At 31.4% G+C, this 12,608-nt stretch overlaps 1 protein-coding gene across 1 annotated transcript; it reads left to right on the plus strand.

The window, feature by feature from the left end:
• Positions 1 to 9,114: 9,114 nt before the first annotated feature.
• LOC136227398 (uncharacterized) lies at positions 9,115 to 11,585 on the plus strand. Its single transcript, XM_066016048.1, has 2 exons — positions 9,115 to 9,888; positions 10,616 to 11,585. The coding sequence occupies exons 1-2, from the start codon at positions 9,266 to 9,268 to the stop codon at positions 11,352 to 11,354; spliced, it is 1,362 nt and encodes a 453-aa protein (XP_065872120.1). The 5' UTR covers positions 9,115 to 9,265; the 3' UTR covers positions 11,355 to 11,585.
• Positions 11,586 to 12,608: the final 1,023 nt, after the last annotated feature.

The following is a 12,608-nucleotide window of genomic DNA, read 5'->3' on the forward strand; positions in this document are numbered from 1 at the left end:
CAGCTGTTAACACAGTTCTAAATCTAACCTTATTTTTACTTACACAACACACCTTTCTGTCTTTCCTTCCTTCTAGTACTTCTTTAGAGGCTCTATTGTACGTGCTTCCTCACTGTACTTATCATGGGATCTCTTGTGTTGTTTCTTCTTGTCAACGTTTTGTAACTTACAAGGATTGACTTCTAAATGGATAGGTTCATTGTTCTCCAATTTTATAGGTTCATTGTACTTTTCATGCCGTGAGTTTATTATGTTTCGCAGTCAGTTTGATATGTATATTTAGGGTCCGTTTGTTTTACCTACTGTTTGCTGTTGTTGTCTGTTGTTTGCTGTTGAAAAAAAACTGTTTTCCAAAAAGCAGAGATTCTCTGTTTTTGTAAAAGACTGCTTTTCAGGTGTGAAATGCAAACAGGAGACCACTAACCAAACGCCTAAAACTCTCATTTTTAAAATGAAAAGACAAAAAAGAGCATGAAAAGAAGCAATCAAACGGGCCCTTAAAGTCTGTTTAGTTTACCTATTGCTTACTGTTGTTCTTTGTTGTTTACTGTTGTGGTTATGGTTTGCTATTTGTTGTTTAGTTTACCTATTTGTCTCATCCTCTCTAATAACAATAGGATCATCGTTCAGAATTAACCAAACTATGCATAGTTAAGTACAACATTTTCTGTTGCCAACGTTTTAAAATTAACATCGATGAATTTTCCAAGTCTTTCTTTGTGGCTTACAGATGTTATCACTGGTAACGTAGGCGCAGAGTCTCAAGAATGACCGTGTTCTCATTAGTCTATAAACAATACACATTCTTAGAATCAGATCCATCTCGAATTGGAGTATAGAGTATCAACCATTTTCTAAAATTCCAAACAAACTAAATTCGTTTGTTTATTATGTCCAATTAGTCCGATAAATTAATTTATTCGACAAGGTAATCCAGTCAAGATATTCATGTACATCTCTTTGAAAAGATAACATCTATTTTAAGATTGTTAGCGATATTAATTCACAAAAAAAAAAACTATAACATGACTTAATTATAATTTTATTTAATTGAAGAACAAAAACAATAATAATTTTATTTAATTGAAGATCAAAAACAATAATAATTCAATAAACTAGATATAACAAATCTTCAAGAAGAAAATTTTGAGATATGATAAAATCAGTCTCTTTAAGACAGGTTTTACCATAATTGATAATTGTCTCTTAAAATACAACAAAAACGTAAATCAAACTCTAACCGTACATATTGAAATATCATTGGAATAATAATACAGAAAGAACAAAAGAAGGAAGACAAAAAAAAAAGTGCAAGCACCGAAAATAGAATATCTACATATTTATTTTTCTTTATGCATTAAGACTTAGGAAAATGCCAAAAAAAAAATCACACTAATTTGTAAAGTCAATATTTTTAATTGTTCGAAATTGTTCAAAATTGCTCAATTTAGGATAAATAGTCACAATAATAATTTTTGACAAAATAACCGAGTTTATAAACCACACAAAACATAAAAAATTCATTGTAAACTTTTAAATTACGAAGATCGTTTTTACAAATTGATCGAACTACAATTATTTATTGATATTAGAATAAATTTATAGAAATACTAACATATTTTTAAAATATTGGTAAGATCCAATAGATTTTAACGAGAATAGAATTTTATCGCAAAAAAAGAGCAGCAAAAGTATAGAAATAGAAGAAGACAAGGAAATGGAATAAAAATTGACAGAGATGCGGTTTGCTGGCTAATTGCTTGTGTACGTACGTGCGCACTGATCGCCAGCTCACCCCCACTCTTCCTTAGCTGTAATTTTCTCCTATTCCGTTTCTATCTTTTCCTTCTCTGAGCCCGCCTTCCATCTCCCTTCAATCTCATCACTACCATTTTTCATCTTTTTTTTTTCTTTCCTATCAGAAAAAGAAAACCATTACAGTAAACCTCGATAAATGAATGTTCGATAAAGTAATAACCTCGTTTATATAATAAATTCTTTCGGTCCCGACTTGGGCCAATGGACTAAAGTAATAACATCGCTAAATGCATTAAGTAATAAAAATATTTAAATCTTTAAAGGCCTAATTAAAATATAAATTAATAATTATTGAATTACATACAAACCTTCATTTTCTATGTACATGAACTTAGTTTTAAATGCATTAAGTTTCACCAAAAAAATTAAACGTCTCTATATTCAAGTAATACTTTAATTGAAGTCTTTTGATTTTTCTTACCACATACAATGTATGCATTTTACAATGAAAAATTATTTATAAAATAATAAATATTGATTTATCAATAAATGAATAATTTATTCATTTATCAATAAATAAATAATCTTGTTTAGATATACATTTATCGAGATTTTATTGTATTCTGATAAAAGAAAAAAAAACATTACTGAGATGCAATAAAAATAAAAATTAACCCACACTTTTAGCTTTGCATTTAGCATTTTTGTAATATATTCTGCCTATTTTTATTTATTACTCCAAAACAACTTATAAGAATAAAATGATATTTTCCGATGATAAAATTCTTTTTGTTCTGTTGTTATTGTTTGTTAAAATAATATGATTTTTCTGCTAAAATCCATTGTTTCCAATTATTACCGAATATTTTTTATTTTCTGTCTAAAATTGAAAAGAGAAAAAGTAATTTTAAAAAGTATAATTAAAAGAATGCTAAATTTTATTTTCTAAAATCTATGTAATGTAGAATCTAAAATTTCCATAATTGTTAAAATCAGATCCATCTAATAAAAGAAAGAGACAAAGGATCAAATATTAAAGATCTAAATGATTTTATATTATTTAAGAAAAACCAGAGTTTATATTATATGTAGAAACTGATCTAACCAAGACTCAATTAGAGTACAAAATTCTTTGTGAAAAATAATATTTTCATTTTTATTTATCTTTCTAATTTAATAAAATATTTATAATATTAATAAAAATCATACTACTAACGATAATGTTTTTTCCAAGAAGAACAATAATGTTATTTAATATCGATTTATAATATTCTCATATCAAATTAACATCAATTTAATAAACGGAAAGCGTTAATATAATAATAGGCTCGTAATATATATCATGTTTGAAAATTAGTATAATTATATTACTTTTTTTTTTTTGGTAAGAAAGGAAAGGAAAAAAACAAAACCAACAAAAAACCTACACCGGGATCAGTCTAGGAAGGCTGACTCCAATCCTATCCTCTAGGAGAGAAGGCAAAAGAAAAGAAGGAGGAACAGATAGAATAGAAACACCTAACATTCTCCCATGCCCAGCAGCTGCTTATATTACTAATATTAATGTTTTTTTAATACCAAATTTTTATTTTTATTTTATTTTATAAAAAACAAATAAAAAAAACTAATGGAGATTTAAAAATCAAACATGCTATAACCTGTAAACTCATTTCCAAATTTATCGGTAATTGAACCGTCTGATTAGATGCGTTTTTTATTTATTTAAGGTAGATGAGTTGTTTTACTAATTTTGGACAATATAATATATCATGTTTATCCAAATCGATTGGTCCATTGAATCTGGTTGAATTGGACTGAGCCGATTCAACCAAATTGGATCCAACAAAATTGGAAATTTTATATATAACTATTAGGATTCGTTTGGTTCGCGGAATAGAGGGGGAATAGAATAGCCTATTCCTAAAGAATAGCTATTCCCACCCCTTTAATTGATTTTTTTTATGGAATAGCTATTCCATGGAATCCCTATTCCTTGATTTCATGGAATAGCTATTCTTCAATTTAGGTTAAGAATAGCCTATTCCTAATATTATATTTTTATAATTTACAAAATTATCCTCCATTAAATCTTCAATCTTCTCTCTAATCACTTTTCCAAATCTTATAAATTTTGGTCAATCCATAATTTATATCATATAAAACGTGAAAAATGGAAAAATGACGAAAACGTTAAAAAATGTAAAAATACGAAAAATATGAAACACGAAAAATGTGAAAATGTTACAAACACGAGAATATGCAAAAAAAAAATATGCGAAAAACATGAAAACGTGAACAAATGCGAAAAACACGAAGACGCAAAAAAAAAAGCAAACACACGAAAAACACAAAATAGGAATAGCGCGAAAAAGTGACAAAACACGAAATATTAAAAAACGTGAAAAATAAAAACATGAAAATGCGAAAAAATACGAAAAATGCTAAAACACAAAAACTTGACAATGTGTGAAAAACATGAAAATGCGAAAAACGCAAACAAAACACGAAAACGTTAAAAACAAAAAAATATGAAAAAATACGAAAAACATGGAAAAACGTGAATAACACGAAAACGTAACAAAATATGAAAAATACAAAAACGCGAAAAAAAACAAAAAGGGGAAAAACCAAAAAACTAAAACATGAAAAATCGAAAAAATGCAAAATAAAACACAATAACATGACAAAACGTGAAAAATACGAAAACGTGAATAAACGGAAAAAACAAGAACACTTGGGAAACACGAAAAAACATAAAAAAAAACGTTACAAACGTATTTTTCGTGTTTTTAACACTTTTTCATGTTTTCGTGTTTTTCGATTTTTTCACGTTTTTCATTTTTTTTCACATTTTCGTGTTTTCCACTTTTTTCATGTTTTTGTGTTTTTTACGGTTTGCACATTTTTTTGTGTTTTTTCATATTTTACGTGTGTTTTTTTTTGTGTTAACACGTTTATATGTTTTCACGTTTTCACCCTTTTCCACTTTTATCTCATTTTTTTTCTTTTGTTTTTGTTTTTTTACCTCTCTTTTTTCGTGTTTTTACAATTTTTTCGTTTTTAATGTATTTTTCGTGTTTTTTTCGTCTTTCGTGTTTTCCATTTTTCTATTTTTTATATATTTTTTAAAATAATATATATTAAATATTTGAACAATTTATAGTAAAAAATTAAAATTTTAAAATAAATAAAAAATTACATTTGAGGATAATATTGTCTTTTTAATAAAAAAATTATCTATTCCATTCTACCTTATTCCATCAACCAAACATAGGAATAGTAATTCCTAAGAATTTCTATTCCATTCTTTGTTATTCTATTCCTTTGGAATAATCATTCTATTCCATTCCATTCTATTCCGCGAACCAAACGGCACCTTATGGTTATAAACCTTTAAAATTTAGGTTATTTCTAATTTTATATAATAACGTACTTTATTTATGCACTATTATTATTGAATAAGGACAATATCAAATAATAAAAATAAAGCTTAATATATTTAGGTTTTTTTAAATTTGGCTTAGAAACGATTTGCCTTCTAAACTTATAAAGTGTTTTATTAGCTTCTTAAATTTGTTTAAAATGATCTATCCACCATCTGAAATTATTTACAATGGCATATTGGCGCTTGAACTGTCTTATAATGATTTTTTATAGATAATATTATTCAGTTGCAAGAAATTGTTGATTCTATGTGTTACAAAAAAGGCAGAAAAGGTTTCATGACTCTGAAATTGGATCTTGACACTGTTTATGACTACATTAGGTAGTAGATTTTAAAGGATACTCTTGAATTGCTTGGTCTAAGCTCTTTCTAAATGCAATTGATCCTTCAATTTGTCTATGCCTCCTTTATGAACATTGTTTGGAAATATCGAGCGTCTTCTGAGTTTTAACCCCATTAAGGTCTTCCGTCAGGGAGATCCCCTATTTACTTGTTATTTTCTTAGAGCGTGTTAGTCATCTGAGCTATGATGAAATTGCTAGTAATAATTGGACGTCTATTCATTTATCTCGAATAGACCTTCCCTCTCTCATATTATTTTCGCTGATTGTTTTGCTAATAGAGGCTTTCTCAGACCAAGACCATGTCACTAGGGGAATTTCGCACCAATTTTGTAGTAGTTCGAGACAAAAAAAATTAGTATTGCTAAGTCCATATTATTCTTTTCTTCTAATGTGTCTCAAGTGGCTAGTAGCCTAGTACATGTATTTACTTCGATTTGGGTTCTCCACCAATCAGGACTTTGGTATGTATCATTGTACGTCGTTGCTGCATAAAAGGGTGTCCTAGATCACTTATATTTTGTTTTGGATAAAGCTTTGACTCGTTTATCTGGATGGATACCTAAGCATCTCTCTCTTCCTATGATAATCACCTTTCTCAAGTTTGTTATGTCAATTATGCGCTTTTATGCAATGCAAACTACTTTATGACCTTCCTCTTAATGTGGATATGAAATGTGTGAAGTGGCATATGTTGAAACACCTTTCCACAGGATTTTGATTTGACAAAATCATTTAAGTTTAATCCATGATTAAGAGACAATTAAATTTAAGTGCTTTGATTTAATTGTACTAATCCGTTTGTTCAATATTGAGTATAAATATAAATGCAAAAGGAAATAAAAATTAAGACAGGTCAAAGTCAGCATGAGAACACAATACAAGCTGAGTGAAGAGCAACTCAGCACAAGAGAAGATAAGTCATCTTCAAAACAACAGCTTTAGAATGAAGCTGATCAAAGAAGCCGAGTGGAACGAAACTCAACATAAAAGAAGTCTGCTTCAGAACTAGATCTTGCAGAACGAAGCTGACCATGGAAGCTGAGTGAAAAAGAACTCAGTATGAGATTTGGTTACAATAAAAAACAATGACTAGCGAAGTAAAGCTAAGTGATCTTCAGGACAGCATGAATGACCCGTTAGCTAAAAGACAAATCCGACAACTATCTGCACCAATAATTGAAGCATTGGAATTATGCAAAAGCCAAATTCCGAGATGCATGGGTCAACTGTTCTTTGCTATAAGACAAACTGCCGCAAGAAGACAAAGCCTGTAGGAAGAAGACAAGCCTGACATCTGAAGAAATCAGAAAACAAGATTGGCCTGCACATCTGAAGCTGACCAGAAGCTTGTCCCCCAAAAGAGCCGTTTTGGATTCAACGGACAAATCAAATTCAAAATCATTTGATCCTCAAGGTTCAACTATAAAAGGACAAGCAATCCTCTTAGATCATTGCCGATTTACAGAATATACAAGAGAGAAAAATACAAGTTCAAAGCACTCAAAAACAAGAAAGAAATCTTACACCAACTTTCTATTCCTGTGTAAATGCTAGATTGATTATTTTGTAATCATCTAAAGTGTTCTTTATCTGAAAAAGAGCAAATTGTATCAATTGTAAATTGAGAGTGTTGTGCTGAGTATTTGGTTGTAAATACTCAGTGGTAGAGAAATCTAGGTGCTGGGTTGTAGCACTTAGTAGGAGTTGAGTAGACGAATAGAGGAAGGTACTCTTGCATATTCAACTGCCTTGTAACTGGTTTGTGCTCTACCTTTAAAGAGCTCAGTATTGAATTTTAAAAGCCTGGACGAGTCTGGGGACTGGACGTAGGCAGAGAGGCCGAACCAGGATAAGTGATACTGAGTAATTTCTAACTCTCTCAAAAAAAAAAAATATATATATATATATATGTATATGTATGTGTGTGTGTGTGCATGTGTTGCTTGTTATATTTACTCAGCATATAAACTGTTTAAAGCTGACACTGAGTAAATTAGAGTGCTGAGTTGGAAGCTGACCACAAAAGTGTCAATTCCCAACTCTCAAGTGAAACAGTCTTAGTCAGCATCTGACTAAAGCTGTCTTACATTAAGATCGGCCAAGCTGACCAAAGCTGAGTTAATAAACTCACCAAAATTATCAAGTCAGCAAGATTAATTAGGTGAAAAAGTTACATTAGTTCCTAACCCCCCTGGAACTAATCACACGGGACCAACATCATATTGCGACTTCTGATAGTTTTCCTTTCTACAACCTTATTGAAGCGGAACAACATCTTCTTCGTGATTGCAACAGTGCTAAGCAGGCCTAGTTGCAATTTTTGCCTCTGATTTTACATTCTTCCTTCTTTTTGTATGACTTCCAGGGGTGGTTGGAGTGTAATCTCCAGAAAACGTCTAGAGTTGATGATATTGATTGTCCGGTGATCTTTGTGACTTCTTTGTGATGGTTATGGAAATGGCAAAATGAGAAAGTCTCTTATGAGGAGTTGCATGTTAATAATGAGAGACGATTCCTTATCTCCTAAGCTAAATAGTTTATGACGTCTTTCTTATTTGAGGGGGAGTTTCCAAATGCCAATATTAACCTTGAAGCCGCCAATACCAAATACCGTTTTTAATTTGTTCTACTCTTTTAGCTAAACTCTACGGTTTATATTTTGATTTGCTCCTTGCTTGGATAAAGGTTACAGATATGTGGTGGCGGTGTTGGATTTTAAGGTCGTCTTGGGCTTTATAGAGATTAATTCTACTCTTACTTACTCTTTTTATTGGGGTAAAAGAGTAGTTGATTCGTTACCGAATTATTTAGGATATTCTTTTGTTTGTTATAAAAAATGTAATGCGTGTGTTTTGCAAACATCTAAAATGTTTTTTTTCCGAAGATAATTTTCTTGTTTTTTTAGCAAGATTGTTTTTTCTTAGTTTTTTCCCCTTTTCTTTCTTTGTGTTTATGGCGCAATATTTTCTTTTTAATAACTCCTAAAACATTAATTCTTTATATAATTTGGAAAAAAAATTGTTTCTTGTAACTGGTAGAATTTTTTTTAACTGATAAAACATTAATTCAAACCTATTTATTTCATGTATGGCTGTTTCTAAACCCTTTCAACTTCATTTTGAATAATATTTTAATATTTTTAAAAGTTTTGGAGTTTACAATATAAGTTTTTGATTGAATTTTTTATATATAATTTGAAAACTTATCAAAATAAAAATTTAAATATATCAACAAACATCAGATACAGATAAGATTTCAAATCAAGAAAAAGAAAAACAATAGAAATAGAAGAAAATATTAAGAATATTTTTTTTAATGTAAAAAGTGGATGTATTGAAATCTTACATTAATTAGTCATTGATCTTCTTAGTTGTCTTCTTCCATGAAAAATTAAAATCTGTAACAAAATAAATAAACAAATAAAATACAGTAAAATCTAACCCCCAAACCAATGAGCATTCAAGTACAGGAAATCTCACAGCTCTATTATAATATCGGCTATACCTGATTATTACCCGTACACTACCCAGCTAGTATTTGACAGCCTGTTTCACCACCATCTTATTCTGTTCGGTAACTCTATATATCCTCCTCTGTCAAACCCTCTTCCTCTCCCTTTTCATCTCAATTCAACACAAATCCGATCACCGGAACCATTACCCGGCGGCTCAACCGCCATATTCATCTTCTCTGTAAACAGCAGTATAAGCAATCAGACATGGATCCGTGCCCGTTTGTGCGGATCCTGATAGGTAATTTAGCGCTGAAATTTCCTCCGGCGTCAAGGTCCGCCGTCTCCAATTCAAACTCTTGCTACTGTAAAATTAAGCTGAAGAATTTCCCGACGCAGGTATCCACAATCCCTCTATTGCATCAGCAGCAGCAGCAACAGAGTCAAAACCCTGAAAACAGTTACTTGTCGAATTCGTTGGCAGCGTGTTTCAATCTCGACAAGAGCCAGATCGATAAAATTTCGGAATCGCAGAGCCCGACGTGTTTGAGTATTGAGATCTATTGCGGCGGAAAGGGGGCGTTATGCGGGTTTGGAGACGGGAAGTTTTTGGGGAAAGTTACTGTTCCGATTGATTTGAAGAAGGTTGATTCTAGACCTTGTGTGATTCAGAATGGGTGGATTGGAATTGGGGGAAATAAAAGAGGTTCTTCAATGGCGGAATTTAATTTGTGTGTTAGAGCTGAGCCTGATCCGAGATATGTTTTTCAATTTGGAGGTGAACCTGAGTGTAGTCCGCAGATTTTTCAAGTTCAAGGGAGTGTTAAACAGGCCGTTTTCACTTGTAAATTCGGTTTGAGGAATCCCGCAGATCGCAATTTGGGACAAAGGTCAGTTTTTCTCTCTTATGGTCTTTTTTTCTGTTTGGTTACCGAGAAAGTTCATTGAAACAGAAAAAAATTTGGATTTTTTAATTTTTAATTTTATTTAACTTGTGTTAGATTAGCAGTGATTTTAACAAGAAATTTGCGATTATAGTAGTTAATTAGATGAAAAATAGTTCATAGACTCATTAGTGATTTAGTTAACAGCTGTTCATTGCTATGTTTAGAAAGCCTATTTCTCCCATTTGGGGAAACAAAACTTCCTCAGAATGCACCAAAAGTTCTCATTAAAGTCCCAAGAAATTAAGGGTCAAAATAACCCTAAAATTCTGTCCGTGTCGCTACTGGCTTGAATCGAATTTTAAGTATCAATTCAATGGGTGAATCGAATTTTAGATGTCAATTCAATTTTTAGGTATCAATTCAATATGTGATAGATAAATTTTAGGTATCAATTCAATTTTTTAGGTATAAATTTTAACAAATTAATTCAAATACCATCCGTCTAGTATGTAAATTTGTAAAAATTTTGATTTATTTATCAAAATCTTTCAATTTGAAAGCTTAAATTGATAACTAAATTGATTATGAACTTTAGGGTCCATTTTTAACACTTAAATTCAAACTCCAAAATAATGTTTGTTTTTGTAACTCATTTTTTATTTTCTCACTTTAAACATTAAAATAAAAATGTTATAATCTGATACTAAATTCCTATTTTGTGATTATGCAGACAATCAATGCTAGAAACAAGCACATCAAGAAACTGGCTATCCTCACTCGGGTCGGATAAAGACCCGGTTGCAAAAGAGAGAAAAGGATGGACCGTAACGATCCACGACCTATCCGGGTCACCCGTAGCAATGGCATCAATGGTAACCCCATTCGTTCCCTCCCCAGGTTCTGATCGGGTAAGCCGATCAAACCCGGGCGCTTGGCTAATCCTCCGTCCATCTCTCGGCACATGGAAACCCTGGGGCCGCCTCGAGGCGTGGCGCGAACAACCCAACACAAACGAATTGGGTTACCGGTTCGAATTAATCCACGACACAATCACCGCCACCCCGACCACCACCACACTATCCAACTCCGCCATTAGTACAAAATCCGGTGGCAAGTTCACCATCGACACGACCAACAGCGTCGCCACGCCGGTCTGCAGCCCGCACAGCAGCTGCGATTTCGGGTCGGGGTCCGGATCCGGGTCGTGGTCCGGGTCAGAATTCGGAGGGGGTATATTCTCACAGTTTGTGTATAGGGGGTTTGTGATGTCGTCGACGGTGAAAGGAAGCAAAGAGAAGATGAGTAGATCGGAGGTGGAGATCGGAGTACAGCACGTGAATTGCACGGAGGATGCGGCTGCATTCGTGGCATTAGCAGCAGCGATGGATCTAAGCATAGATGCTTGCAGGTTGTTTTCTCATAAGTTAAGAAAAGAGTTGAGACAGAAGAGTCAGAGTTTTGTCGTTTGACGTAGGAATGAGTTGTCGTTTAATGTGAAGTTAGAAAGAGGATAAAGTGATGATGAGTTGGTTAGGTGTTGGATTCTTTTTTTGGCTTATAACAACTAACAGCAGTTTTTGAGTTGGATGGGATGTTAATAAATTTAATTCAATTTTATTTTTTTTTTCTTGTACAGTGAGGAATGATGAAGCAGGCTTTTTTTTTTCTTAAATATATATAAATGAGTTCATTATTTTGTCTTTTTGGTAAAAACTAATATTTGATGTTTCAGATTTTAGTGGATTTAGTTACTGATTTTTCATTTTTACTCATTATTTTTTTAAACAACTCAACTCATTAAATTTTCGATATATAGGGTCCGTTTGTTTTATCTACGGTTTGCTGTAGGAAAAAACCGCTTTTCCAAAAAAGCTGAGACTCTCTGTTTTTATAAAAAGACTGATTTTCAGGTATAAAAAGCAAAAAGGAAGTTATTAACCAAACATCTAATACTGTTTTTCAGGTGTAAAAGACAAACAGGAGATCACTATCCAAACACCTAAAACTCTCATTTTTTAAGTGAAAAGACAAATATGAACATGAGAACCAGTTAAAAAAATAATGTTTATTTGAAATTTGTAATTTTAACAATTCGAATGTAGTTTTTTTATGTATAATATGAATGTAGCAAAATCGTAAAAACTATATAATTTAATATACGGATAAAATGACTAATATTTTTTTAGTTAATTAATTTGAAAAAGTATAGATTCAATATGAAAATAAATAAATAATTAGGGCTAACTAATTTGATAAGTAAATATGATGAGTAAATAAGATGAGTGGTTTAATGTACTAAAATAAAAAAATCAAAGCTGAAACTACTGCGACCAAAATAGGTATAAGATTTAAATTTGTTTAGTCATACGAGTATTGAGAAAAGCCGATTGAGTCACCTTATACAAAACAAAACAATCTTCTAAATTTATATACAATTTCATATTATGAACAAGTAATTGTATAATTTTAATTCTTATTATTGAAAGATGAATTTTTTTCCATGTACAATTCATATTCTTACCAACATCTAACTTTTCTATTAGAAAAAATGACCATCCTCTAATCTTCATCGTTCTAGCCACAGAGCCGGGTCGAATACAAGCAGGCCTAGCAGCCACCTATTATGTTTATAATGTTAATTTCTATTTGAATTTAATAGTAATCATATATAGCAAATAAGAATATAGTTAATTAAAATAGAATTGAAAATCGACAACAATAAC

The sequence above is a fragment of the Euphorbia lathyris genome, chromosome 4, assembly GCF_963576675.1.
Source record: "Euphorbia lathyris chromosome 4, ddEupLath1.1, whole genome shotgun sequence".
NCBI lineage: Eukaryota > Viridiplantae > Streptophyta > Magnoliopsida > Malpighiales > Euphorbiaceae > Euphorbia > Euphorbia lathyris.

What these genes read in the sequence shown, in the direction of transcription:
- LOC136227398 (XM_066016048.1), top strand. Translation starts at nt 9,266, where the DNA reads ATGGATCCGTGCCCGTTTGTGCGGATCCTGATAGGTAATTTAGCGCTG. An exon ending in GATCGCAATTTGGGACAAAG is followed by an intron (nt 9,889 to 10,615) that starts GTCAGTTTTTCT and finishes GTGATTATGCAG; the next exon opens with ACAATCAATGCTAGAAACAA.